At 37.3% G+C, this 24,033-nt stretch overlaps 2 protein-coding genes across 3 annotated transcripts in view; both read right to left on the reverse strand.

The window, feature by feature from the left end:
• ptprnb (protein tyrosine phosphatase receptor type Nb) overlaps window positions 1–11,508 on the reverse strand; it is a 25,483-nt gene extending 13,975 nt beyond the window's left edge. The window contains exons 1-11 of one of the 2 annotated variants that reach the window (XM_079629254.1): window positions 11,272–11,508; window positions 9,028–9,078; window positions 8,140–8,250; window positions 7,284–7,389; window positions 7,073–7,199; window positions 6,604–6,943; window positions 6,371–6,508; window positions 6,205–6,239; window positions 3,272–3,561; window positions 2,941–3,027; window positions 1,881–1,960 (exon numbers count right to left, since the gene is read on the reverse strand). In XM_079629254.1, the coding sequence (XP_079485380.1) occupies window positions 1,881–1,960; window positions 2,941–3,027; window positions 3,272–3,561; window positions 6,205–6,239; window positions 6,371–6,508; window positions 6,604–6,943; window positions 7,073–7,199; window positions 7,284–7,389; window positions 8,140–8,250; window positions 9,028–9,078; window positions 11,272–11,347 (1,441 nt within the window). In that variant the 5' untranslated portion in view covers window positions 11,348–11,508. The remainder of the gene's footprint in view (window positions 1–1,880; window positions 1,961–2,940; window positions 3,028–3,271; window positions 3,562–6,204; window positions 6,240–6,370; window positions 6,509–6,603; window positions 6,944–7,072; window positions 7,200–7,283; window positions 7,390–8,139; window positions 8,251–9,027; window positions 9,079–11,271) is intronic. The other variant, XM_079629255.1, reaches the window with a different exon arrangement.
• dnpep (aspartyl aminopeptidase) lies at window positions 11,475–21,840 on the reverse strand. The gene is made up of 15 exons (XM_079629256.1): window positions 21,250–21,840; window positions 20,808–20,898; window positions 19,114–19,202; window positions 18,685–18,798; window positions 18,361–18,486; window positions 17,872–17,996; window positions 17,673–17,757; window positions 15,839–15,946; window positions 15,049–15,126; window positions 14,849–14,929; window positions 14,585–14,745; window positions 13,836–13,875; window positions 13,637–13,738; window positions 12,636–12,803; window positions 11,475–12,010 (listed from the first exon to the last, which is right to left on the reverse strand). Exons 1-15 carry the CDS (start codon window positions 21,253–21,255, stop codon window positions 11,960–11,962), a joined length of 1,425 nt encoding a protein of 474 aa, XP_079485382.1. The 5' UTR covers window positions 21,256–21,840; the 3' UTR covers window positions 11,475–11,959.
• Window positions 21,841–24,033: the final 2,193 nt, after the last annotated feature.

Genomic DNA, 24,033 nt, shown 5'->3' on the forward strand with positions numbered 1-24,033 from the left:
TTGTAAAAAGCTGTATAAAGCTCCTAGATCACTTATAATTTTCCATAGTTCATGTTGTCTGGAGTTTTTTTGTCTACAGAGATTTCTTGGAAAGATAATTTTGCAGTGTTTCATAAAAACACATTAAATAACAGGACAACCCACTGAAGAGATGTCTATCACTAGGGTTGCCACCCGTCCCTTAAAATACGGAATCGTCCCGTATTTACAAGTAAGATGATGCGTCCCGTATCAAATCAATAAGGGACGCGATTTGTCCCGTATTTTACATTAGGCCCACATATAGTTGAATAAAAACATAAGGATTTTGCAGTATGGATAATACTAATAGCAAATATAAAGAAATCAATTTCTTAGTAGAGAAGCTCATTGCGTGATTGCATTTTAGCGTCTTTGTTTCTATAGCGACTGAGTCTCGTGAACATGCGCTGTAAACCTGCACGTTTTTTAACCCCTTGTAGGGCGCTGTTCGGGTCTTTTCAACCCCAAATGACGTTTGCTGAAATAAATAAAACATTATATTTGTCCAAATGATGTGAGACTTTGCACGGTTGACAACACTTTCTACATCTACAAAAATTTTTAAATAAATTTGAATAATATCTGTTTTTTATGTTAGTGTGGGGGGATTAAAGTCACACTTGTGTTGTTTCAACAAAATGTCATTTTGAAACATAATATTTTTTTTTTTTTAGGATTTATAGTTTTAGGAGGATTTATTATATTTTTTTACTTTAGGCTATATAAATAAATATTTTTTAAACAAAAACAGTAAAAAAAAGAAGAAGTTAAATTCACTTTATAAAAGACCCACATTTCTAACGTTCATGGATATAGATAATTTGACATGGTTTAGTGTAAGATTTTTGCCCATCTTTTGGAAAATGCTGTTTTAAAAGTAAAGAAATTATCACTTTAGTAGATGGCTGCAGAGCTACACCATTTGCTATTTGACGAAAATACATATTTTCAATAGCTTTTAGTTGGATTCATATCTACATATTATGAAATCACAATTATAACAATAAAAATGACTTTGTCAAAGTTGAGCATTTGGGGGGGGGGGGGGGGGGGGTTGAATGGGTGTCCCTTATTTTGCCACACTGAAGGTGGCAACCCTATCTATCACAGCCTCGCTTTCATTCCCATTAAAAATCAAAGATGGTGCTGCTGTGAATAAGGTCTATTCACTGTGCAGTGTGTGCCAGTCTTCTGTCGTATAAAGCAACGAGTCTCAAAAGGTTGTGCATTACAGTGATTTCTTTAATGCGCTTCTAAAAGCACACATGTGCTTCAAGTAGCTTATTGCTTTAATAATGGTTCGTAACTGAAATATGATAAAATACACATAGCTTATGTTCAATAACATCAATCAATAATATACACACTTGGTGCAAATATAGAATTCAACAAATTTGGGTCACGTGACTCATCCAAACTGATTTTTAGTCATCTGGCTGGGTCTGTTTGCTTTTAAGGCTAATGTGCTCCAAAACACTTTCAAAATTCACTTTTTTTTATACGCAATTACAATCCAGTCCTTTTCCAGAAACAGGCACACACAAAAAACTGATGATTCATTGTGCACTCACTTAATTAGTCAAATCAAATGCTCTCTAGAGTGAGAATGCCCCTCCCCCTAATAACACCAACTTCTAGTGGCAAATCATCTTCATGGCTGTAGCATAAAATAAAGGCCATTTTCTATTTAAAAACAAGGACAAGCTCTTCAGAAATACATCAAGATAGGTAAAAGCCTATCAAGTATTTAGTTTTTACTTTGTGTTGTATGAATTCTGAGCCATTATGTATCTCAGAAACACTTCTGTGTGACAAACATCACTAGTCAATAGTCATGAAACATTCTCTTCATTACTCACCGGCCTTTTCGGACACCTCATTTGCTGTTAAATTCTGGCTGTTAGGGAGCACCCGGAAAGTGACAGCTGGACCAACCACACTGTGTAGAGCAGAATTTTTAATCACATGCAAGTTTCCCGCATGATTATGAACAGGGTTTGAAATCAACTTTTTCACTCACCAGCCAATTAGGCCACTACATTTTTACGTTACAAGCCATTCAGAACTTGCCAAAACAAGGATATCAGAAATAAACCAGATTATCAAATTCAAAGCTTAGATTTAAATATATATTATTAAATCTGATTCTGAATCATTGAATGGCTTTCAGTTTATAAAAGTCAGTCATTGTTTGCAGATACCAAAACAGAAAACAGAAAAAAATACTCTGTGACTTTTCACATTTTCTCATTTTAAAGACGTTAACTTCTTTAAGTTTTTGTTTCGATAATGTTGGAGGTTCCTCTTAGGGGAAGGGCTCTGGACATAGGTCATAAGGAAAATAGGAACTTCATAGGAAAAAAGTCATAGGACATAATTTATGAAACATAACCTGTCAAATTAGCTAGTGAATTGATATGCATTATCTGCCACAGTTGATTTTCATCCGAATTTGGTGGGTTGGCAGGTGTTAATTTCAAACCCTGCTTATTTTAGATATTGTGATCCAAGCAAAAAAGGAAGGACAAGTAGTGAAGCATGTCCACTTTTGAGGTCAGTTCATTCCATTCACTTTTCTCTCTCATTCTTTCCCTCTTAGCCATCCCCCTCTGTCCTCCTAGGACAATGGATCAAGGTTCCAGCTCACCACAGTTTGATTTAGTAAAAAGGGTTAGTGGGATTAGTGTATGCTTCCTAACCACAGCAGCAAACAGCAATCAAGACTGTTTGCTTTAATAAAATAATTATATTCAATACGTAAAGCATTGTTAGCTAAGTTAAACAGCTTGCTTTTTTATTTCCACATCTACAAATTGTGAGTTAGCAAATGCCTTTGCAAGTTTGCTAATTAAATAAAGCTTAGGGTTAGTGCCCACCGCATCAAAGCTAATTCTGGGACTCTCCTAAACCTAAGCCTACCTGATATTGATGAAAGAGCCAGTGGTGAGATGGATCCTCTCAGCAAGGGTCTTCAGAAGACGAACCCCATCAGACAGACTAAGATGGCTGTAGAGAGACATACACATTCATATGCCCCCACACACAATTTCACAAGCACAAACCAACACATAACTCACAAAAACAACACACAAACAGACTCTCCACTGAATATCCAGTTTGACGTGTGCCTTCAGGTCCTTCGTTAGTGTAGTGTTTTGAAAACAAATACCACATGACTACTTTGCTTTCAGACAAAAGTAACGCCCACATAGACAAGTACTCAGTCCAACAGTCTATCTGTTAGTTGTACCTTTGATTGGTGACAATGTATCCAAATTCCTCCTTTAACTTGGTTTCATTCTTTCCTGATTGCACACTCAGGGCTCCCTTTCCAAGTCGCCCTTCCTCTTGTTTAAGAGCTGAAGGCCCTAGTGCACTGGCACCCATTGGGATGGAGTTATCCTGGGAGGTTCCTTGGGACCCGGAGCTCTTATGGGAGGTTTCGGGCCTGGGGTTGAGTGGGGAAGGGAAAGAGGAATTTGTGGCTGGAGCAGAAGCCTTCTCCACCACATGGGTCATCTCCTCCTCTGAAATCTTCATCTGATATAGCACAAAAAACATGCCATGTCAGGAATAGGCTGGAATAAACTCCACAACTTTTATATTTTAAAACACTAGGCATTATATACTTGGTTACACTGTCACATACTGCAGACATTAAAATAGTTCGAAACACAACCAACTCCACAACCAAAGCCTTTTAGCTTGTTCTAAAATTGGCTCAAAATATCAAACATGTTTGATATCCTCAAACTGGATGGAATCAGTCTGATTGTGAACCTAAAAAATCAGAGTCATCATACACTACACGATTTTCTGAAAAATCTGTTAACTGAAATCGGCAGACATCAAGCGCGTCAGTTCTGGCAGGTCACGTTAGTCAAGCTTGCATCAGCTGATCCACATCTACCTATAGGAATACAACGCCTATCACCGTATACATAAGCTCCTTCAGTATTATCAGCAGTTATCACGTTTCTCAGGAGCGAATTACCCTCCTCCATCCCCAGCTCCTCCTCTCGCCCAGTCAGGATTTGGCATTCTGATTCCCCTTTAATCAGAATAAATTCTCAAATTATGTTGTACTTTAAAATCTTGAATTAAATATATTTGCATACATTCATGTTGGTTCTGTTCTGTTTACCCTAAGGGGGGTTATTGCTGCTCTCCCTGCTCTTATCCACGCTAGGCTGCATGGATGCGCAGGAAGTTCTTGCCCAGAACGGAACCATACCACCAATCCAAACTGTATGCTAATTGTCAATCGTATTTGACGACAGTGGTCCAGACAGAATTGACCCTTCGCAGGGAGTTTGATTGACAGGTGATCTGACCAATCATACTTCGCCATCCGCCATTTTGTCCGACAAAGCAGTCAGGAGAGTTAGTAGATTAACATGGGAGGATTTGAACTTGAAAAACAGAGTGTACTTACGCCTTTCCGCAGTTAAAACAACATTCCTTCTTATGTTCATTCATGTTTATTTGATGCTATAAATTAACTAGAAGGAAGAGATGATCGGTTCACGAGCAGCTTTAACTGATGCTCTACAGCGATCTGTCAGACACATTAAAGAGCCACAAAACGGTATTTATTGTTTAAATTTCTTGACCAAAAATGACCAAATTTGAAAGGTGAGACTTTGTTTAATATCAAAAGTAACCTGGTCTGTCCTGTCTGTCAGCGCGTTGTCAGTGTCCTCTCTGCTCCGCAATGTATTTTTCACTGCGTGAGAACATGGTGTGGCGTGAGAGCTGCGTAGCTTGTCGGACATAGCAACAATAACTAAAGGGGCCGGGTTTTTGCGAACGGTCAATTGCTCTGACTTTCGGCAACTAACCTCGACAAATCCTGTGAATCTGAGCAGAAATCTGGGCAAAGGTTGTGTAGTGTATTCCAGCCTAAAACTGACAACAGATAATAATTTGTTCAATTTATGAAGCAACATTTGATGCATGTTGCTTATCTTCCTAGTCTTTTCTCTCTTATTCTCTTTAAAAATGCCTTTGGGAGGACCATCAAGTAGTGTCTGTTTATTTTGTAACCATGAATATTGATCATAGACAAAATGTAGAGGAAAGGATATCTTGTTTCAGCAGTATACATTTACATTACATTTAGTCATTTAGCAGACGCTTTTATCCAAAGCGACTTACAATTGAGGACTACAGCAAGCGAGTCATCGTGAAGAGGCAAAAATAACGCAAGAAGTGCTCAAAATACAAAGTTCTGGCATTGCTCAGAGTAGCAGAGTAGCCAAAACAAGGGAGGGTTAAAGGTTGTGTAGGTAAGAATTGTCTAAAGAACTTTTTTTCAAATTGGCTTAAACTGTCTTTATATACCAATACATAATTAAAATGTAAGTACTTTGAAAAAGAGAGTATAAAAATTGAGTGACTATAGTGTATTCAATCTTCAAAAAACACAGCTCATTAATTCCATTCGGGACGAAACAAGTGATTGGCTTGCGCGACTGTCACTCTCCGTCGCCATGACTACCGCCGCTATTATTGGCTCTGCCCACGTGCGCGCAGTTGCGCACCCGTTTTTAGGTGGGAGTGAATTGAATTAATGAGCTGTGTTTATTGAAGATTAAATACACTAGAGTCACTCAGTTTTTTATACTCTCTATTTCAGAGTACTTGCATTTTAATTATGTATTGGTATATAAAGACAGTTTAAACAAATTTGATTAAAAGTTTTTTTAGACAATTCTGAAACAGTTTAGACTGTTTAGACAACTCTTTAAGGAGAGTTTTTTTTATGTCAAGTGCTCACGGAAGAGATGAGTTTTCAGTTGTCTTTTGAATGTGGTCAGGGATTCTGCATTCCGGACGAGGGTAGGGAGATCATTCCACCAGCAAGGAACCGTGAATGAGAATGTTCTGGAGAGTGATTTTGTGGCTCTCTGTGATGGTACCACGAGCCGTACCACGAGTATAAAAGCACCTATGTGCAGAGATACACTAATGTTTGGTAAGACGCCTAAAAGGTAAAAGATTTACTAACAAATCACACATAACCATGGGTCTTGTTTCCCTCATGTTATAAATCTATTTTCATAGTATTATGAGTTAACACTTGCTGCCCCCTATAGGTAATATATAGCATTACTACTGAGATGAATCCAACCTTGTAACAATACTAAAGGACATTACAGCAGAAACATTTTTGATGCTCACCACTTTTGGAGGCGCAGAAGAATCCTTTGTTTTAGCTGAATAAAGGAAAACAAGCAGTTATGACTTAACATATTTTTTTGGAGCTCCAACTCATATATGGTGCGTATATTCTGGAGTTGTATACTGATACTCTATTAAAGTTCCAGTGAAATCTCAGGGTGCTCACGTTTTCTCTGATTGTTTGTCGGTTCGCTTTGCAGGAGCTGAAGAACGGTGAAGAGACGCTCCGTCTCCTCGGGGTTCAGGTGGTTTAGATCAAATCCATGTTGCAGGAGCAGCTCATTCAGGCTCTGTTGAGTGGGTCCTGGAGTCAGAGTTCAGAAGTCATTGGCAAAGTATAAAAGTATATATAACATACAGTATATATATATATTAACAAACATTAACAAACAATCTCACCACTGTGCCCAGAAATCACTCCATACTTCTGAGGACCTTTCTTTTGCTCCTGTTGGCTGTTGATCTTCTCATCTTGGGAAAAGAAGCCCTTGTTATAGTCAAGCGGGAAATCCAGCTCCTGAAAAAAAGATGAGGCGGAGTGAGGCGCTGCCACACGATGGCGTGAGGTCGGCTGTGCAGGCGAGGAAAGGAGGAGGGTCATCAGATCCTGCAGAAGCTGATCATCTTTATCTAGAGACGGAGGGAATGGAGAATTTCCCCTAATGCGAGAGGAGGCCGGTGGGTACCTGCCCCCATCCACAAGGTTCAAAGAGCGCTCCTCTTCATCTTGGTAACCATACTGTGAGACAAAGAGACATAATACAGGTATTAAAGAGAAGTAGTTGTAGACATCCGTCCAAAGCTACAATGAGCACAATTTAACAAAAGTGCTACAGTATGTGTTTGGTGCTTGTGCGGGTTCTCTTACTCGCTGGTAACTGTATGGATCCAAACTCTGCATATGGAGAGATGACTGAGGTGGATCGACAATCATGTAGTCCATATGAGGCTGCACCAGTTTGGAGTTGAGCTGGTTTGTAGGGCGAATTTGAGGCCTTTTATAATAGAGAGATTACGAGATAAATAAATGCAGTGGAAGAAAGGGGAAAGGAAACTGAATATGTGACAAAATTGCATACTCTGTGGATGGGACATTCTTTATCCCAAAAGACAGTGGGATCTTCGGAACTTTGCTAAGTTCTTTCTTAATCACTGATTGGGTGACATCATCCCGCCAAGTTAATCCTGCAAAATAAAAAGTGAAAAACACACCAGCTCAGACCAACCAAAAAAGTTTGTATTGTTTGTGGGTAAATGACACAATAAGAATGTCTAAAATCTAGTCTAAAACATGTGAAATGGTCTTGGAAATGTACTCATTTCAGTTTAATTCTAAAAAAATTCCTTGTTAACCCTCAAACAAAAAGTTGTAATGTTTTCCTTACACACATCTTAAGGGTTATTTACTTTTATTTTTTTTTGTTAAATATATTTTAAAGTATATATAATGAAAAATATTACAAACATCATGAGTAATTCGTTTATAGAGTTTCACAGGGTAAGAAGGTACACGGTCCTCTATGGCACATCAGAAGATTTTCTTGACGTTTTTTATCGAATGAGGCTTTTTTATTATGATACCAGGACAGTTGTAACACTGTGACATCTTTGTGCTTTATCGAAATAAAGAGGTGATTTAAGTGCAAGTTTAAGTTAAACTGCATTTTTTTTATTATGTATTTTTGATTAAAACAATAGATCCAGAAAAAAAGGGTATCACATGTACATTCACACATGTATTCACTTTTGATTCATTTGACCTTGGTTACTGTGGTAACATTTGGACCATTTTCTGTCACATGCTTCGTCACTTTGCCCGTCGTGTTTGCATTGTGTGGTTTCTATGGCAACCGTCATTTTTTTGCTAGCTGAAAAAGTGCCAAGAAATTGAATTTCCACTGAAGGAGGATTTTAAAATTTGCATGAGAAACTCACCTTCCTTCATAAGCGTTTGCAGTAATGACTGCAGTCTGTCCAGTAGAACTGCAGTCACCCTGTAGCGAAACCTTTCCTGTCTCTGTGCAAGACACTGACCAAACAGCTCATCTGGAAAACACATAGAGAAACACTATGTGTCTTAGACAGTGTGTAGACAGTGGTCATGGCCTGTCAATATCAAACAGCTCACCTAATACATTATATATATATATATATATATATATATATATATATATATATATATATATATATATATATATATATATATATATATTGTGCAGCTTTCTATTTAATGTATTTGTGACAGCCACAAACATTGACAAAATATACACGCCACGGTTTATCTGAGGATCTCTTTGCCTTTTTATATTTTGCTTTCTCACCCCTGCTCTTTCTGCTTGTATTAGACATAAACAGAGACTCCAGCGAGGGTGAAGTTGTGTGATGTCACAGTTGCCATGGAAATGGTTGAAGAACACTGATTGGGTAAGACCAGGAGATGGTGAAAGTGTGTTTACTGTGTAGTCATTGATTTTTTTTACACACTCAACTGCACAAATCAGCTTTAGCTAAAAGCTACAAAATAGTCAGAGATCAAACCTACACATAATAATCTGTATTTACAGGATAAAAAAAAAATTAAAAAAGCATGACAGGCAATGAAGGCAATTTTATACACATAAAACAAACAAACATGAGGGCAAGACTGATGCATAAAAGCCAAATAAAACATAAGGGACTGAAGGGATGGCACTAGCTCTACTTTGTCGAGTCAATATTACACAACTGTTCCAGGGACTCTGAGGTAGTAAGGCAAGTCTTATCATTATTGTGCATTATTTTCCAGTGATGAGTAACATTATGCAAAACGGAAACAGCACTCACCATCCCAGCAAACCTGACCGTTGGAGCACAGGCCTTCATCAAACAGACAACCTTACCAGAAAGAAATGGAGAAAGAGAACAGAGAGTATGAAAGAGTATAGTTTATTGTTTTTCTGACATTTGACAAAATAGAGCAGCACAGACCATCTCTTCTCATAAGTGAGCAGGTTGTTTCAAGATTTGTAGCTAGCTCACAGCAGCACAAACATTCCAGAGATATGAGTTACATTTCCATAAACCAGCACACCTCTGACAATTTCAGCACCATAAGTCTGTGTGTGCAATTGCTTATCAAACACCGTCAATCAATTTAACACCACAGCAGCAAACAGGTTCTGGTTTGGAATAATGACCAGTCACACCATAATGGGCATTAGTACATTTTGCCAGAATGCAGAGACAAAACAAGCAAGAGTAGCTCTAACTGCCATCTGCATCTCAGTACAAATGTTTCTTGATTTACAAATAAGAATTGCAAATTACTGAGAGAGAGAGAGAGAGAAAAACGCAATATCAAGCTCTAGGACAAGCCAGTTTTTCATGTTTGTTTGAAGCATACCAGAATATTTTGCACTCTGCCAACCTTCGGTTTCCTCCAGTCCCCTTGTGCTCTCTCAAACATACACACACACTTGAGAGCTGGGCAGACACATTCGTCATATATAATTGAATCATGGGATGAAAGTTGGTTACATGAGGGAGTTCCTGCTCCAGTCTACTCTGCTGTACTATCAAAATAAATGTAAAGTCTTTCTGAGGCTATATGTGAGGCAAAAGTGCAGAAGAGGAAAGTAGAGGAGAGGAGAGAAATCCCTCAAGACTCCTTTCTTAATTTGAAACCCATAATTAGTCGCCTAATTACACATCTCCAATCTATTATGCCACTTTTGTCACATGGAAATCAATATTTATGCAGTTCAGCTTCCACAACAGCTTTTGTAGATTAATAAACATTCCCATAGAGTCCTGTATGCTCCTGGCATCACAGTGACGGCTGTGATAAGAATGACGTGAGATGGATCGTCAGTGGTGAGTCAGCCTGCAGATGAGGAGCTAACACAGATGCAGTGCACAAGCGAACATACTATCTCTGTGTACGAATCAACCACTCCGACACACCCCACCCCGCGCACATACGCCCCATCAACTTCAGTTTAATTTGAAGCAATTGTTCCCAAATCGACCCACTGTGCGCAATTAGAAATGGACCGCTTCCGCTGTCCATGGTGCTGAGTTTTTACACCACAACAAACAGAACGGCCTCTTAGCAATGGACTATCTATGGTCTTGTGTGAAAGTCGTAAAATGCCTATGAAGGCAGAGGATTGCTCAGCTGTTTAAATTATCGCTGCATAAGTGATTAATGCCACTAAATAACCATATTGTACCAGAATAAAAATAGTGTTATTGCTGTGAACTATTTTAAACACAGATGTGGCTGTTCGCGTTGTATAAATCGCTAGAAGACTAACAGGCTGCGTTGTTGCTGGGTTTATGAATCATGCCTGTATCTGATGGCAGATCGACAAATGTTGCCTTTTTTGTCAGAAAATAAGAATAGTATACAGCAGAAGAAAAATTATTCAAATAAATATAAAATAAGGTATATAAATAAATATCTTGTAGGCTACAATTTACACATAGGCTACTTAATCTTAAAGCTTTTTTTTTGTTGTTTTTTTTGTTTCTAATAGCCTACTCTCAATGAACCCCCTGATTTTGCTTAATAACACACACAACAAAGTTAGTTTTGTCATTATTAAATTTACATTAAGACTATTGTGATAAATATAGCCTATTTGAAATGTAGCCAAAATTATATCAAATGAATACAACTGCATCTTAAAATAAGCGAAAACAAGAAGCACTTTTCCCACAATTAAATATATTTTTAAACGCTGCCATTAAATAGTTATCTCTTCGACGTCAACATTACAGCAAGCACACACGATTTTCTTTGTCAAAATTATATTAAATGCATCCAACAAATTTACAGATAGCGTTTTTACTAATTCCAAATGCAGCTTTAGATGATAAACGCTTACAATGTGACATTAAAGTACAAAAATAAAAAATAACTATGAAGGCTATAGATAGTGCACATGCATTTAATGTGTGTGAGTGGGGGGGAGGAGATATGCAACCATATTCAAATCTGATATTTTATACAGTTGATTTTCCGCAGTTGAAACATGCATCATTCAGTCAGCTGAAGTTAACCTGTGGCTCGTGCTCTTGACGTACCGTATCTATCACCGGTGCCAAGCTGACAGCACGCAGTCGCCAAACAGACCAGCATCCACAGACGCGCCGATTTCATCTTCCCTCGGCTTCTCTCCGCGGTCTCCGTTTACACAGACATATTTAGATGACACAGCGATCAATGTGATGTTGCGCGCGTGCCAAACTCCAGAAACACGAGACGTGGGCAAGAGTGCGATAAAGATGAGTGTTTGCGAGAAGAAGCACCAGTGCGCTCCTGAAGGGAGGGGGTGAGAGGGCAGGACAGACTGAAAACCCGGAAAGTGGGCACGACAATCAGTACAGTAATGCAGTTATTTTAAGTAATACACAAATTACATCATAATGGCCATTGCTGGTCTGTGGTTTGGACTTAATGGTTACATACTCAAGGCACATATGACATGCAAATAACAATAATGGAAGACATGAAAACAGGCATCGTAGGTTTATCAGTTTTATTAGCAAGTTCACAAAGTTGAGTGCATGGAAACGTTGTTGAAGTACCACAGTATATGTGTGTGTTTAAATTCTCCATCTTCACCAAGCAGTGATAAACAACTGGATATATGTTGACAAATGAACAGATGGCAGTGATTGATACAATGAGAAAATGGTGTTGGAAAAGTGATACTGATTTCGCTAATAATGACGTCCATGAATCCCATCTGTATGGTTCTGATGATTCAGTCTAGTCCACAGTTACTGTGCTTCGTACAATGGGGAAGTGCTCAAAGAAGCCCTGCATATTACAACATAGTTATTACAACCCAAAACAGACTTAAAATATGTATTTATTAGACAATCCTTCCTTAATCCTTAAAATAACAGTTCACCCAAAACTTAAACCAATTTGGCTTGAATTCTTCCATGATACAGAAAAGATGAAAATGAAAAAAATTGCACTTTTCACTTCTTTTCATGCAATTACAATGAATGAAGCATGAGGCTTCAAAAACTGCTCTTATTCTTATATGTTGGACCTTTTTAATATTTTGGTTGACCCCGTTCACAAAACCTCACCGAATAATTTATTCACCAATATAGCAACATTTGCATTCATGGTGCTTTTTTGGAAACTTAAAAACCTTCAGTCTCCATTCTTCATAGTCAGAATATAAAGGAGAGACCAATGCAATCTTTCAAAACTGTTCCTGTGTTCATGGAAGAGTAACATGAAGAGTAAATGACAAATTTCATTTTTAAGTGAACCATTTCTTTAAGCTTATTATCAGCATTTACATGCTCGATTTGTCATTATGAAATGATTCAACTCCAAATTGTACAACTAAATAGGAGTTTTTTTAGATTTATATTTATCCTTATAATACTATGACCAAACCTTATGAGGTTAAACTGGCGTTTACCTTAAAGAGAGTGGTGGTCTGGAGAACTCCAGATGTGCAGCACATCTCACGAATGGAGTGCATGGCAAGTTGCGGTGCCCCGAGATCCAGGACAGCCATTCCTAAACGAGCTGCTAAGATTGGCCCAATCGTTGTTCCACATGGACTGTCATTCCTAACCATCACATCCTGGGGAAGAATAAGTAGAAAATCGTTTAATTATATAGCGCCTTTCCACAAGCCTTTGTGGAATACATCCCTCAAAATTTTGCTTTTCCAAAAATACATTTCAAATTAAACTTAAAGGGATAGCTCACCCAAAAATCCTGTCATTAATTACGCTGACGTCATTCAAAACCAATAAGACTTTCACACATCTTCTGGACACAAGTGAAGATCTTGATGAAATCTGAGAGATTTCTATCCCTCTACTACCACTTTGACGCTTCAAAAGTTCATAAACAGATCGTAAAAAAACAAATTCTTATGAATCGAGCGGTTTAGTCCAAATTTTCTGAAGAGACACGATCGCTTTATATGATGAACTGATTGAATTTAGGCTTTTAAATATTATTATCAATGCCTATTCCACACAAAGAGAAGAGAGTTATTTATATCAGTGTTAATTGTGTATACAAACAGGGACTATGGTGTCTTGGTGACCGAGGCAAGATTTCATTCACCCTCTGTAAATCATTCTTTTTCCTCTGCTGCACCCTTTTGTTTATGAATCCCACACGGTCTTATGAGCACCCTGTTGCTAGGAGCAATGGTATGAAGAGAGATGGCATTCTCTTGATATATACAAACATCAATAAACATTCTAAATGCCTACCAACAAAAACAAACCGCACAATAGTAATCAACTGCTTTCTCTTGCATTTCATGTCTTCAGAGCAGCGATGCTAATTTTAGCTCAGATAATGAGGAGCACTTCAACCGATTTATATGGCAGAAGAATCTTGACAGATGGTGAAGCAGGATATAATGAAATGGAAGGGAGAAGGGAATGTTCTGCTCACCTGTAGAGGTACGCCCACTTTCCCTGCAATCTCTCGTAATATAGCAGCAGTTACAGCAGTGGTGGCATAGCGCTGGTTACTGTTAAACTTGATGACCGGACCCTGATCCAGGACAAACAATGCCAGAGATTTAGCTAATTGGGCTCTGCCGAGGTCTTCATTAATGTGTTGATGAGGCATTAGTGAGCATGTTTGTTACCTTATGAAAAGCAGGCCTGTGGTTCTCCTCATGTTTCTCCCTGTAAGGTGAATCATATTTATTATACTTTACAAATATAATACGTTTTAAACTAGAAAATTTGTATTTCTTTACTTTAATGTGGACACTCATTTGTCATTGACCCTTGCCCAGTTGGATAATTAATAATAACGTAATTCATAATTTTATTAAGGACAATTTCCAGCCTGTAGACAAAATATATACATCACATACTACACAAAAAGTTTTTTTTAATTTCTTTCATGTTTTTGAAAGAAAACTCTCATGCTCCATTTACTGGATCAAGAATACATTAAAAACAGATAAATTGTGGAATTTTATTACAATTTCAAATAACTGTTTTCTATTTTAATATACTTTAAGATGTAATTCATTCCTGTGATCCTAAAGCCAAATTTAAAGCATCATTATTCCAGTCTTCTGTCACATTATCATTATCGTATATCATTCTAATAAGCTGATTTGGTGCTCGGGAAACATTTGTTCTTATTATCAGTTGAAAACAGTAGTGCTAATTATTGATACTGATGTAAGATTTTATTCGTTTTTATTACTTCCAAGACTGGAAATAACAATTAGAAAATTCCCAGGTGTGACTGGGAGATATGATTATTATTATTACACCAAATAAAGGCACAAATTCTGGTGTCACCATAGTGATGATACATTGTACTAGGATAAAGGTATTAAGCGCAGAAACAAACAAGCTGGCATAGTAAGAGACTGACTGGTAGTTAGGGTGTGCAGCGTGTGCCATGTCTGCACTGATCATGTAGGACAGTGGTACTGCCTCCTGAAAGGCGGTCAGATTGTCAGGAGTCGAAGCTAGACGTCGCAGAATCAACTCAGTTAGGTTAGACTGAGCTCCCTGAGCGCTTTCAGATCCCACCTATAGATCAACCAAGAAGCCAAATTATTTGGGTTAGGAGACTACTGACCGTTGGATTTGGAATCTGCATTCTCATAATATTTGCTTTTTGTTTTCGTCTCACCTCTTCGTTGTCATAAAGAGTAACCATACGGATGTTTGGATCTTTAGCTAGAGAATCAGGTGTGCTGGAGTCCATGAGTGCCTGGGAGAAAAGACATAATTATGCATTAATTATTTATCATCACTCCTCAGATCATTTCTGAGTGAGTGAGTGAATGACTGAATATTTAATAAGATGTTGCTCTCTGTGTTCAGACGTACCGTGAGGGCACAGAAACAACTGTGCAGGTTGTCCAGACGAGGAGAGAAAATGAATTCCTCATAGACACCTCCTAGTGCCTGCAGAACACGAAAACATGTCGAAATTCATGATAATCAGTTAAAAAGCCCAGGTGAGAACCCCCCCGTCGTAGTTTATGCGTAAATCATATGGAAATGAGAGCCATTAGAGCTCTTCGTCTTGTTCCTTCCAGATTTTCTAAAGTAATGCTTCATTCTGATGGGAGTCCCACTCTCACATTTAAAGGCTTCTCTTCAGTCGGGTAAAAATAAGAGCAATCCTCTTTGCTGAGCACAAATGCACCCTGCATACTAATCCTCTTTATGTCAGCACAATTTTGTGCAAAACCTCAAAAAATAAAAATAAAATAAAAAGACAGAAAGAAAGAAAACCTACCCAAGTAAAAAACAAAACTGAACCAAAATGCATTTAAATACATTTATTTCATACCAAGTATAGTACAAATAAACATATTTACTGACATATTGCTTGAGGCTTTCTAATATAAGTGCACTACTTCAACACTACTTCCAGATAACTAAAAGTACAAATTTAGTTGTTACAATTATCAGACTATAAGTATATCAATTTAGACTACCAAAATTGCAGGGTATTTATAATAAATACATACAAAATGTAAATGTATTTGTAGTATACTTAGCATTACATAAATGTTTTTCAGATAGATTTTGGCATATTTATTTTTCACTAGGGTAGAAAGCAAAACAGATCTTTTGGGAATTTGTCTAACATGAAGACGAAGAGACTTACGCCAGGCTGTGTGTCTGCCAGACAGAGCTCAAAGTCCAGTAATGCGTTTGGCTCGACCCCGAGCTGTCCACACAGCATCTGGATCAGTGCAGGGTGATGCTTCTCTGCCTGAACACACATTGATGCAAAAACACTGAGACAAATGTTCACACAAGGATTGGTCACTTATTCAATTGTTATCAGTCGAAATCAGAAATCTTAAAATATCTGTTTCATACTGCACATTGTAACATTGCGGTGTCTAAATTCACTTGTAGCATTCTACTACTGAATTGGGGTTATACTTTAAATGTACTTAATACTATAGTCTAGAATTTGAATATTGGTCATAAGAAAATAATTATTGGCTTACTCACTTTAATGTCATTCCATTAATATGAAAATAATTATTGGCTTACTTTCATGTCGTTCCATTAATATGGAAGCTCAAAGATGTTTGCTTCACGGATGACAACCAATAAGCTTTGTTCTCGCATGTCATGCAAGCACGTTTGAGCTTCTTCAAGAACCAATGAGGTTTGTTCTCGCCTGAGGATGAGCTGCCATTGGCCAAATCTGACGTGCTCTATATCAATGTTTATATGTGAATAAAAGCTTAAATTAAACTCGTTCATCAATTAAAGTGATCATATCTCTTTGTTAATGTTATTTTTTGGGTGAATATCACTTTATTATTAGTGCATCTCGATTTGACAAAGTTAAGCATTATGCTGAATAATTGTGTTTAGTGCTTGTATGAGTCTCTTTGTAAAACATTGGCAATCAGATCCATATTGGATGATGATCCAATCAAGTGTTAAATTATTGGTCAATGAAATTTAAACATTAAAATTTCATGATCAATGCTCCATTATTAATTATTAGGGCCGTAGATTTAACTTGTTAATTTGATGCGATTAAATATGGAAAAAATAATGTGTAAAAATGATTAACGCACCCCACTCCGGCCCAGATCTGTACGTCATCTTACATTACATGCTGTTTATTTACAAACATAATTCAGGGCAATGAGTCCAACAACTGACTGCGTGATGATATTAGAATTAGAATAGAATAGAAGCCTATTAGAATTCAGTTATAATGGCAATAAAATTCAAGACGAGGGCAAAATATTTTGTTTTTTTGTCTTATATTAACATCATATGACATAGTTTAGCAATATCATACGATCAAGAGTGCCGTTTCCCCGAATATCTGCACAATTGCAAATGTGATATTGATTTTATACAACAGTTAAATAAACAAGAAGTCAATATTGTTACATTTTAGACACAAAAGTGAGCCGTTGTTTCAGTGACCCATTCATAGATGGTAACTTGCTTCGTTCCTGAATGAATCAGCCGTTTGAATGAATGACTGACTCATTAAGACAGCGACTTGCCACCACTTACTGGCGGTTTTAGTTTTATATTTAGAGCATCATTTAATTTTTCCTTCATATTCATGCCACCTCTGAGCTGCATTAAACAGTCTGTGTAAATATACCTAAATGCCACTTCAGATGCAGCTTCTAAAAAGTATGGTCAAAGTTTATGTACTGTATAATAAATTCTGTGGCGAATCAAAATTTAAAGTTACTTTTTGTAATGTCTATTCAATGCCTTTCTCATCTAACAAAATAAATAACTTCAGTTATTTTTTGGGAGTAGCTTATCTGCCAAAATGGATGAGTGATTAATTTGAATCGCCACATTATGTAATTATTAGATTAAAAAAATGTAAGCGCTTGACAGCCCTATTAATTGTCATTTTGTTGAGCAGAAAGCATGTACTTCAACTTTAATCAGGCTTGTGTGGTTTTGTACACCTAAAGCAGGAATTTGCATGATCTTACAATGGATGTTGCATTAGAGGCATCTCCACAGGAGGCAGTTCCTGTTTCCAGTTCCTCCTGTATGGCAGTGGCCAGGAAAGGTGCTCTACAATGGACAAAAATACAGATACATACTAATAAAAAATCAGCAGCATTCCAGCGTGCTTATCCACATCTGTCCCATAGCTCCACCTGTCCTGTAAGCTAAATTAGAACTTACAGGTGGTTTTCCTTGTTAGGTCCAAAGGAATCGTTGATGTCTCTCTGCAGGTGAATGGCAAGGTGGGGGATCCTGAGGATGGGACGGGGAATGTGAACCAGACGCTGCACAAGCTTGCCTTCGCTCTGTACAAAGAGAAATAAACAGACAACATTGGTAAAAGTAAGTGTTATTCACATAACTTAAGATCAACAATGCATAATTCAAATGAACTTGGGTAGGTTTTACATTTCTATATCATAGATTAAAAAATGATTAATACAATAACAACGATATAGTGTTAAAAAACACTCTAAATGTAAAATATAATAGTCCACACCACAACTGTAACAATAATGGCACCGAAAACTAAACTGAAACATACCTGGCCAGCAACCTAAACCGGCTTCATGGACAATCGAGGGCGGAGTAGAATGCAGTAAGTTTGCTTTTGATTGGATCACGGTGATCGCATGTTAAATGCCAAGTGTAAACGCAGCCAGAGTTTACCTTAACCATGATACGTCCAGCAATTGTCAGGTCACGATCAAACCATGTGTTCCAGATTCCCCCTCCATAACACTCCACTCCTATCTGCAAGAAGCCTAACTTTGTCTTCTTAGAGCGTGGCTTCACCTGAGCACACACACACAAACACACACACACGAAATTAAGAATGATACCCATATGCTTACATTACTTACATTAATGTGCAATACAGTCATCTGACTGCTATAATGTAATTACTAAACAAAACTACAGAAGACTCAGAGAACTGATATTTGATCTATATCAAAGCTCTTTCACAGGGCATCAGGTGTTTGTCCTTCTCACCCTCAGACATGGACTGTCCGTATGAGCCCCGATCATGGAAAAACCATTTCCAGGCTTGTAGAGACCACCGACAGCAAAGGCAATAATGGTGGAGTAATTTCTGGTTACAAAGTACTGGAAAGGGAAAGATCACAGTAAATACAGTGAAAAGATAAGGATGAGCAGCATGTTTCTCATTCTGTGCAAAAATGATAGAATAAGCTACATATGGCTGAAGACATTTTGTAAGATGAGCAGGACATTTTTATACAAGTTTCTACACATCTGTCTAATACGGTGCTAACTTCTGTTTGAAGAGTGATTTTTTTTTTTCAATATATAATATGTATCACAATATCATTATAATTATATTTGAATATGCACCTTTTGAAAGTCCCTTCCCCATTCGTAGGGACTTATTACGGTATGCTAAGATTCAAGCGCACACACCTTACTGGCAGGTTTAATGTTCCAATGTTCAGCCTCCTTGAGCTCGGTAAAACCAGCCTTCAGCAGGCGGGATTTACATTCCTCCACCACTGCCAGGCGGAGAAGAAAGGAAAAGTGAGATATACAGACTGTAAACTTACATACAATTGAACTCTTGCACATTTAGTACACCTGAATTGAGAAATAAATCACAGGAGTGACATTACAAATCTTGTGGTCTACGGAAAAAGTGAAGGTGTATTCTTTCAAAGTCTAGATCAAGATCTATTACCGTAGCCATATCTGGAGCTCTATCAGCCAGTAAGGAACAATGTTCAGGACCCATATCTAGTCAGACTGTAAAGTTGGCTAATCATATTACCTACAAAGTGGAGCTCAAGTAGTGCTGGGCGGTTTGACCAAAAATGTATATCACGGTTTTTTTCAAAATTATGCCGGTTTTCCGGTTTATGACGGTTTTTTTTTTTTCATGCATAAGGTGTTCAATGCATTTTCTACTGGTTGAGAGAGGAATTACTGCAGTAAATCGACTTAGGATGGTCTATTTTACTGTCATTAGTGAATATTGTAGAATAATTCCACACTAGTAATACAGGTTTGCATGGCCCCAGAAAATTATGCTGTTGTTTACAAATAAGAGCCAGTCATTATTCTAATGAAGTGAGGAATCAGAATGCAAAGACAATTGCAGTCAAAGTACAGAACTTTTACTGTGCAAATTTCACAAAAATATGTTTTATGAAAATTTGATATACACAAAAAAATAAAAAAATTTTTTATTTTTCTTTATTGAAATTTCGTTTTTCTTTATTGAAATTTCGTTTTTTCTTTATTTAAATTTCGTTTTTCTTTATTTAAATTTCGTTTTTCCTTTATTTAAATTTCGTTTTCTTTATCTAAATTTCGTTTTTCTTAATTTTAAATTCGTTTTTTCTTTATTTAAATTTCGTTTTTCTTTATTTAAAATTCGTTTTTATTGATTTAAATCTACCCTTTACTGTGTCAGTAATTTGTTAGTCAAAAAAATATTAGATTACGTTTTATATTACTATAGCCAGTGTCCGTTCTCGGAGCATATAAGCCCTGCCCGCTTGAGGTGCGCCGCTTCCCGCTTGAGGTGCGCCGTTTCCCGCTCGCGCTGTTCTGTAGTTTACTAAAGTTTATTAATTCTGAATGTGTCTGAATTCTGAAATAATTCTGAATGTTGCGTCTCGCGTGTCCATCTATAGCTATTGCACCAAATGCGACACTGCACTCCCTTGTGAAGTCGATTGGATGAACGGTTCTCGAAACCTTTTTTTTCTTTTTCGAAACCAAAAAACCTCCAAACAACAGCCCCGGCTCCTCTTTTTGGCACAAGTTCTTCTGTGTCATGTTCTAGTTCTGCAGCATCCATCTTCCCTGTAACGTAACACCAGAGCACTGCTGTGTTTACCCTCACCACGCCTCGCAACATTGTAAAGGGTCCGTCTGAAACAGTGTCGCGCTGCGTAACGTTCGCTCCGAAGACGTTGTGTAATTAAATACATCGGTATGGCGGTATATTAAAAATGTATATCGTAAAGAAAATATACACCGGTTTTCGGTATGAACCGGTATACCGCCCACCACTAAGCTCAAGCTTTCATGCATTTCTCTATAATTGCTTTGTCTATTATATAAAATACAGCATTTCAGTCCTATGTCATTCTTACCATGGTATGGTGAAACTCCTTTATTGACAAAAGTAAGAAACTCTTTGGCAGCGGCCTGCACAGCTTCTTTGGAGCTTTTCATGATGAATGACTGAAAATAATTGAGGAAATAGTAAATATAAGCACAAGCAGTCAGTCATATGTAGACTCTTTTAAATCAGCCACTCTATTAGTGACAGCGTGAAACCAACTGTATTCTTGTTTTGGAGATTTTCATTATCATTGTTTTGGAGATTTTCACATCTTTAGTAAGCTTATGCACGTGAATACATTAGAAACAACAAAAATAAAGTACAAATGTAAAAAAGCACCAATCACACAGTCGATACCTATATAACCAAACTACAACCCTTGCAGAATACCGGAAATCCAACACAAGGAACACTATACAAATCTCTGCACTTTGACAGCACTTTTAAAGTTACCCGTCAACCGTTCTTACCTGCATATATGATAAAGTGGACTTTCACATTAAGTTCAGGGCATGAACGCAGGAAGCAATGGGGTTATGGGGATTTGCTGTAGTCTCAGTCTGGTTGGTAGAAGTTTTGCGCCCTCTAGTGGTTGGAGGTACAGGCGGATTGTGTTTACAGTAGGTAGGGAAATGTTTGTACTGAATGCCTCTTCTTTGGGGGGCAAATGCTTTCTTCAGCATAACAGTTTTTACATTATATGAACATAGGATTTAGGATATGGGCAGAATTTAACGTGTCTTGTCGTGCATCTTCAGAATGTCTTCTTGTCTATCTGTATCAATTTTTTTTAAGTTTGGTCTTTGCATTCAGCCGACATTCTTCAGACATTAGTTAGGCAATGCCCCACAATTTAATTGGCTTCATTGAGATGATGCATGCCAAATTTCATGCAACATATAGGAGGCTATTAGAAAACATAGATTTTTCAGGAAATTCAAAATGGCTTATATTTTGCAGGGTTTTACTTAATGATTCAGAGGTATTTGGCTTCTGGCCCTTACGGGTTCCGAGTTAAGATCTAAAATGTACATGACCTTATTATAGCGCCACCTAGTGTTAGACGGATGTGTGTCTGTGCAGTTTTTCAGGATCATCCTGCCAAGTTTGGGTATGATGTATGGTCGTTGAAGAAGAAGAACTTACTGTAAAACCTGGTCAATATAATATAATATAATTCAGTCATGGGAAAGTAAGGAAACTGGGGGGATCATGACAAGCATTGAAACGTGTTCACTCAAAAAAAACGAACAGGATGAGTACATAAAAAAAAAACAATACACTTGTATTTGTATGCCTATGTTTTTGTACTGTTGCCTGTTAGCAATACAATATTTAGAAACATGATATTCCAGCTTCCCATCACAAGAGCACACACAGCCCTGAAGTATTAAGCTGGTATGATTCACAAAACTTTATAATAACATAGCATTTTTCACAGTAGTACAAATCATTATGTTGTTTGGAGTTGTAACATTTATTTGAAAACTTATAGATTTTCAAATATGTTTGTCCTGTTCTAAGAAACAAATAGAATATTTTATCTCATCCAGGAATTGCAAGGTCATCTGAGTGATATTTGGCAGCAACATCCCTGAACTTTTAGGGTGTGATGTTTTCGACCACAGCATATTTTTATTCAGTCACAAAACAAAAACGAAATGTCACAGCTTCTATGTGAATAATGCCATGGCAACATCTGATAGTAAAAGGTCACACTCTCTAATTAAAGCAGTTTCATAGAAAACAGGAACGTGTCCTGTTGCCAAGCAAGGATTTAAAGACTCTAAACCGAGTTTGTCACAATTTGTTCTGTCCTGGACAGCAATTATTTATATTTTTATATTTATTTATTTGTATTTGTTTTGCATTTATTGTTTTGTTATATTCAGAATTACACATTAAATAGAGAAGATGTAAACAATAGACCAAATTATTATCAGGATGATTTATTGGCTTACATTGCATAAGCCATAACCTGGACACTTGGCCATATATAGCCTAGATAGTAATGTTTGCACTTTTTATTGAAAAATCTAAATTGGTCACCCACTTGTGAATATATATATATTATTTTTTATTTTTTATTTTTTTTTGCACTCGTCGATATGACAGTCTTTTTGGACATACACTGACACCTAGCGTCGTGAATGTAACATTACTCAATATCTCCAAATGTTTTATGTGCAATTATGCTCTATTCACATTGTGTGTGTGTGTGTGTGTGTGTGTGTGTGTGTGTGTGTGTGTGTGTGTGTGTGTGTGTGTGTGTGTGTGTGTGTGTGTGTGTGTGTGTGTGTGTGTCTCAAACTTTCTGAATGAGAAAAACATTGCTGAATGCAGCTTTAAATACAACACACATCTTCATAATTTTGCTTCATTATACTTGTGCACCTTATATAGAGCCGAAAGAGATAGAACAGGGTGAGAGGAGAGGTGAATAAACAGGAGGAGAGTGGGAGAGTAGAGGAAAAGAAGATTTGTTTATATTCTCTGTCACCTGTGGTCTCTCTCTCCTGCCAGTTGAAGGCTTCCAGAGAAGCTTTTGTGATGATGGAATTCCAGTCCTCTTACACTCTCTATAAATAGGTTTGACAAAAACCATGGAAAGCCACCAGAGGCTTGTAACAATTTATAAGCCTCATTTGATCCCTCAGCACAAAAGATCTGAAATTGCACACTTCAAAATATATGAGATTGTATTGGGAAAAAAGGCGTTGATCTCCACTTTTCGCATTTCAGATCATCTTCAGAAATAGGTCTGTCATTACATGCATATCTTAGGCTATTTCATTATTAATACTGCTTAATGCAAGTCTAAAACAGGGGTCTTTAATAGGGGGTCCACAACTCTTAGGGGGTCTTCCAACTATTTTGTGAAATAATGAAAATGTGAGGAGGGAATATACAACAATTAGTTAATAGTAGCAGACGTTAAAACTAAATTGTACTAATGATTATTTTAATGGCTTTGCAATGGCTATGAATCATTTAAATGCATTAATATGACAGATGTGAATATGAGAAAGACATTAAATGCAAAACTCAATTTTATACAGTATGTAGTATAGGGAATCCCTGCACTCCCTCTCGTCCTCTAAGGAGTATGACATTGATAAAGACGAAATACCTTTGGTTTACAGTATTATTGGCCACTTTAAACAAATTCACCCACCATGGTTTCTAAATCAAATGAACTCGGTAACAAGGGTGTGTTGTGTTGAAACATCTTAAAACTGTTCTCCTTCAGTAGT

This window comes from Phoxinus phoxinus, assembly GCF_949152265.1.
Source record: "Phoxinus phoxinus genome assembly, chromosome: 11".
In the NCBI taxonomy this organism is placed as follows: domain Eukaryota; kingdom Metazoa; phylum Chordata; class Actinopteri; order Cypriniformes; family Leuciscidae; genus Phoxinus; species Phoxinus phoxinus.

Bases quoted from the DNA above. Each gene is read 5' to 3' on its own strand.
- dnpep (XM_079629256.1), bottom strand. The intron at 13,876-14,584 runs GTCAGTCTCTTA...TTCACCTTACAG, and splicing joins GCTGCACACCCTAACTACCA to GGAGAAACATGAGGAGAACC. The intron at 13,739-13,835 runs GTAACAAACATG...GTCCTGGATCAG, and splicing joins ACAGGCCTGCTTTTCATAAG to GGTCCGGTCATCAAGTTTAA.